The following is a 4,860-nucleotide window of genomic DNA, read 5'->3' as shown; positions in this document are numbered from 1 at the left end:
ATTATGAGAAATGTACTGTACATACTCAGAGTAGCTATGTATTTAGTAGCTATATATAATAAAGCTATATATTTACAGTAAAAGCTTGAATATTAAGCTATTAATATATTACATTATAGGTTAAATGTTAAGCTATATTAAAGCTATAGATTAAATAGTGTAAATATTTATATCTAAACCACTGTCTCTATCCCTGTATGAACTAACAATAATTTCCCCAAGTCTTATTTTTTTCCCATTTGTACAATCTTGGATCATTAAAGCAGGAATGGAAGAAACCCAAGGCTTTCATCACTGAGTTATCATCTTCAGTACATGTGGAAATATTACAACCGATAGTTCTAGTACCAGCAATATAGGGAAATGATCTGTAATAGTTGGAAAGGAGTGAAGAGAATCAAGATTCTACAGCAACACACAATTAAGATGACAAATATTATTATTGATTGCCTGAGATCATGGTATTGCAAAACAAAAACAATCAGATATCCTCTTAGCCTTCAAAGAACGGAACAGGCCTGGAGGACTTTATCTCCATCCAAACCATCACCGTGCAGAGATTATCCCTGCTTGGATGTTATAGCTATGAGGCAAGACAAACAAAAGATATGCAGATCGAAAGAAAGTCAGGCCTTGGGGCTTGGCCTCTCAGCTGGAGGAGTTTATTAAGGCTTGTCCACATGACTAGAGTTCTTGTTTTTACCTCCTTCTCTACTAAGCATGGTAACCAGCTTGTGTCTGAACGCACCAGCTCCTCTTGCCTTGGGCCTACCACTCCTTTCACCTCTACTTGCAGTCTCCTGACCATCTAGCAGATGAGATGGACACTGTCTGTCCGGAGAGGAGTCCGCCCTTGGACTTGAGCTAAGATGGCCGCTCAAGCGCTTGAGTGTTTTAGGACTGTCGTAAATGGATAATTGGTCACGGTTGTTGCTGCCCTCAGGGGAGTCTCTGTAGCTGAAGCCAAGACATTCTGAGCCGGAGGGACGCTGTTCCAGATCGTGCAGGTTCTCGTAGAGATGGTCTGAGAGCTGTGCTCCTAGCTCTTGGGATTCGGCCTCTGTCTTGCCCCAAGGCTGAAACATGAGAGGAAAGCTCTTGCCAATGGAAGCATAGATGATGGGTGTTTCAGGAGACTCAAGCTCTGGGGAAACAGAGTGGTTTTCGCTAGAGAGGCTAATTTCCATACTCCCCTTTGGAAGTGGTTGCATTTCCTCCAAACTCTCTGTGCCAGTGGGCCAGGACCACGCCCCAGCTTTCTGCATACAGTCTTGAGCTTGAGAAATCCCAGCTTTCTTATTGTTCTCCAGAAGGATGGCCTTCTGATGTTCTATTGCAGCCGAGACAGCCTTGCATATTTCTGCAGCCTGTGAAGTATTAAAAGTGAAGAGGCCCTCTCCTGAATCACAGCGGCGACCTGCCTCAAAAGAGAAGACAGTCTGGGGAGAGAGAAGAAAAAAGAAAACTTCAACAGTTATTCTTGTAGAGTAATTGCTAGCAACCAAACTATCAATTATTTATTTGACTTAAGTGCCGCTTGACTCCAATCAACTCAGGGCACATGAAACCATAAAAACAAAACAGCAAACATACAATAAAAACAGAAAACTAAGTAAGAGGGCAAATTTGGTCTACAAAGCAAAACAAAAAACTAAAACTAAAAATCATACACCAAGTAAGTCACCTAGCCCAGAACCTAGAGAAAAGCCAGGCCTTTAAAAACCCTCTGGAACACTATCAGGATGGGAGCTATCTAGATCTCATGAGGAATCTCATTCCAGAAGGAAGGTGCCACAATATAGAAGATAATGCTTCCAGGGTCACTATAGATGGCACTGATCAAAGGAATCAGGACCCTAATGGATTAAATTAGTCAGGCTGACACCAGAAGTCTCTCATATAACCAGGAACTATGTCATATACCGGCCTGTGTAAGCGGTGGGAAAATTGAGCTGTGTGCGCACGTGGCCAGCCACTTGCACAGCCTGTTTCCAAACAGGCCACAGCCGGTAGTGGGCCACGGCCCAGGGGTTGGGGACCCCTGTCATATGCAGCTTTATATGTCATCATGATTTTCTTTGTTCAATTTTGCCAACAACTACAAAGATGATCATATAATGCTCAATCTCATCTCAAATCCATGAAAACAGATCCATAAAGTATCAGCTGCTAAATTAGCATCTGTTGTATGTGGAATCAGATCATTGATATTATATTTTTAAAAATCCCATCTCAGCCCTATGTGGGACGTATATCTTACTCAATCTCAGATCCTCTATCAGAAGCCTGGGAGTTTAAGGGTTCTGCATGATATTTTAGCTATTCCTGGCACTGCACTCTTCTGATTTTGTTCCTGTTGGAGCCACTCTCCCAGTTTAAGAGTCACAGCCCCCAGTGCTCAAACTACCACCGCGACCACTTTGGCCTTTACTTTCCATATCCTCTCCAGTTGCTTCTTCAGGCCCTGGCACTTCTCCAGCTTCTCATACTCCTCCTTCATGATATTCCTGTCATTTGGCACAGTTACATCTATCATCACTGCTGTCTTCTGCTCCTTCTCTACTATCATGATGCCTAATTGGCCAGTACCTGCTTGCCAATCTGGATCTCAAGATCTTGGCCCTGCTATTCTCCATGACCTTCTGTGGAGTCTCTCATCTAGACTTGGGAGGGTCTAACCCATACCCTAGGCAGATGCTTTTGCACACAATGCCAGCTGTTCAGTATATGCTGTTCCTGCCTACATCTCATATCCTGCCACTATGTTGTGCTGGACTGCCTCTGTGGCCTCTCTGCATTGTCTGTGCCTCAGTCTTGTTCTAGTGTGGAGGACCCCTGCTTCTATGGATCTGGTGCTGAGTGCCTGTTCTTATGCTTCCATAATCAGTGCCTCTGTGTTCGCTGTCGTTTAGTCCAGTACTTTCCCATCACTGGTAGGATTTCTCAATGTCGGCCACCTCAGCTGCCTGTCGAAGGTTCATCGCAGGCAGGGCTGGGTCTTGCCTTGCCATGGCACTTCCTGTTTGACCTTCTTCCCATTTCTGTTGTTAATTTCCATATTTCAGTGCTTAGGGAAAAAAAGTTCTGGTGTTCTGCAGGGCAAACTTCCTGTGAGAAGCATCTTTTGATGAGTACAGGTAGAACAATTAACCAGTGGAACTACCTGCCTCCAGAAGCGGTGACTGTTTCAACACTGGAAGTTTTTAAGAAGAGACTGGACAGCCATTTGTCTGAAATGGCATAGGGTTTCCTGCCTGAGCAGGGGGTTGGACTAGATGACCTCCAGGGCCGCTTCCAACATCATCATCATCATCATCATCATCATCATCATTATTATTATTATTAGTTCTCGACTTATGACCACAATTGAACCCAGAATTTATGTGGCTAAGTGACAAATTAGTTAAGTGAGTTTTGCTCCATTTTATGATTTTTCTTGTCACATTTGTTAAGTGAATCACTGCAGTTGTTAAATTAGTAACCTGGTTGTTAAGGAAATCTGGCTTCCCCATTGACTTTGCCTGTCAGGTCACAAAAGGGGACCACATGATCCCAGGACACTGCAACCATCATAAATATGAACCAGTCATCAAGCATCCAAATGCAAATCACGTGACCGTGGGGACGCTGCAATGGTCATAAGTGTGAAAAATGGTCACAAGTCACTTTTTTCAGTGCCGCTGTAACTTCAAACAGTCACTAAATGAACTGTTGTAAGTCGAAGACTACCTGTATAGCTGTAAAGGTGCAGCTTTGGTTATTTTGAAACATGCTGATGGCCTCATGACCTGATTAGGGCGTCAGTAACCTTCACAGAAACCGATGGCCCTCTTACAATGGGCAGTAAGAATAAACTGGAGGAAGAGCTGCAACCAAGGTAATGGTCAAATAAAATAAAATAAAACTGAGTCTGAAATAGAAATGTGAATAAACTGGAGGAAGAGCTGCAACCAAGGTAATGGTCAAATAAAATAAAATAAAACTGAGTCTGAAATAGAAATGTGAATTGAGAAAGCACCTCAGAGTTGACCATTTCCAGTTCTCTTGAAGATAGAGGAAGAGAAGAGGGAGGCACATTCAGACTTGTAAGATTCGGTTAATGCAACCCTACAATAAAAGTCGCATTAGCATGCATAACTTTGATTTCCTAGTCTGGTCTACTTGGAGGACTGACAACTCTCTCATGTGCTACAACAAGTGAGGAAATCCTCCATGTGTGATGCTCTAAAGTCTTTTCTTCCGTAAACAAAGAGAAAGAGAAGAATGAAGCAGCTACTTACCTTTTCCTGGCCAAATCTTCGGAGGAAGGTATAAGGCCAGCTATAGTGAATTTGTCCAGAATGCACATCCTTCAGGACCAGTTGCTCAGGTAAAAGGACCATCAGGTAGTTCCCTTTCAATAGACATCTTGCAGAAGCCTCTGTTGGGAATACGCTCACTGGGAACTCACACACTGTTGGAAAAAATATTAGACGTATTATTTATTTATCTAAGAATCTTTCTTAATCCTTTACATAATCCTTCAATGGTGATTGCAGTGGTACCATTTTATTTTTTTTAGGAACCATGGATGTCTCCATTTTAAGTTTTCTCATTCTGTTGTGACTATTTGGGTTTGAAAACATGAACCTAATTTATTTATTGATTTAAAAAGACTTACTAGCCACCCGGTTTATGTACCGTAACATTAGGCAGCTCACAGAAAAAAATTAAAAGCTGTTGGAAAATAAACAGAACATCCTTGAAGAACAAAATAAAGCAATCAGCTCCGGAGAGCAGGAAAAGCCTAATTGATAAAAATACTGAACCTGAAGACTTAGTTTTAAACCCTGAGTACAACTATGGATTCACTTTTTTTTT

The 4,860-nt window shown here is 42.2% G+C and overlaps 1 protein-coding gene across 1 annotated transcript in view; it reads right to left on the bottom strand.

The window, feature by feature from the left end:
- Positions 1-219: 219 nt before the first annotated feature.
- Positions 220-4,860, bottom strand: part of DOK3 (docking protein 3) — an 11,695-nt gene continuing 7,054 nt past the window's right edge. Inside the window, exons 4-5 of the mRNA XM_015820393.1 lie at positions 4,281-4,453; positions 220-1,439 (exon numbers count right to left, since the gene is read on the bottom strand). Coding sequence (XP_015675879.1) covers positions 666-1,439; positions 4,281-4,453 — 947 coding nt within the window. The 3' untranslated portion in view covers positions 220-665. The remainder of the gene's footprint in view (positions 1,440-4,280; positions 4,454-4,860) is intronic.

This window comes from Protobothrops mucrosquamatus, unplaced genomic scaffold (assembly GCF_001527695.2).
Source record: "Protobothrops mucrosquamatus isolate PMUCROS unplaced genomic scaffold, P.Mucros_1.0 scaffold1124, whole genome shotgun sequence".
Taxonomy (NCBI): domain Eukaryota; kingdom Metazoa; phylum Chordata; class Lepidosauria; order Squamata; family Viperidae; genus Protobothrops; species Protobothrops mucrosquamatus.
The sequence above is the reverse complement of the archived record's forward strand: the minus strand, read 5'-3'. Positions and strand labels throughout refer to the sequence as shown.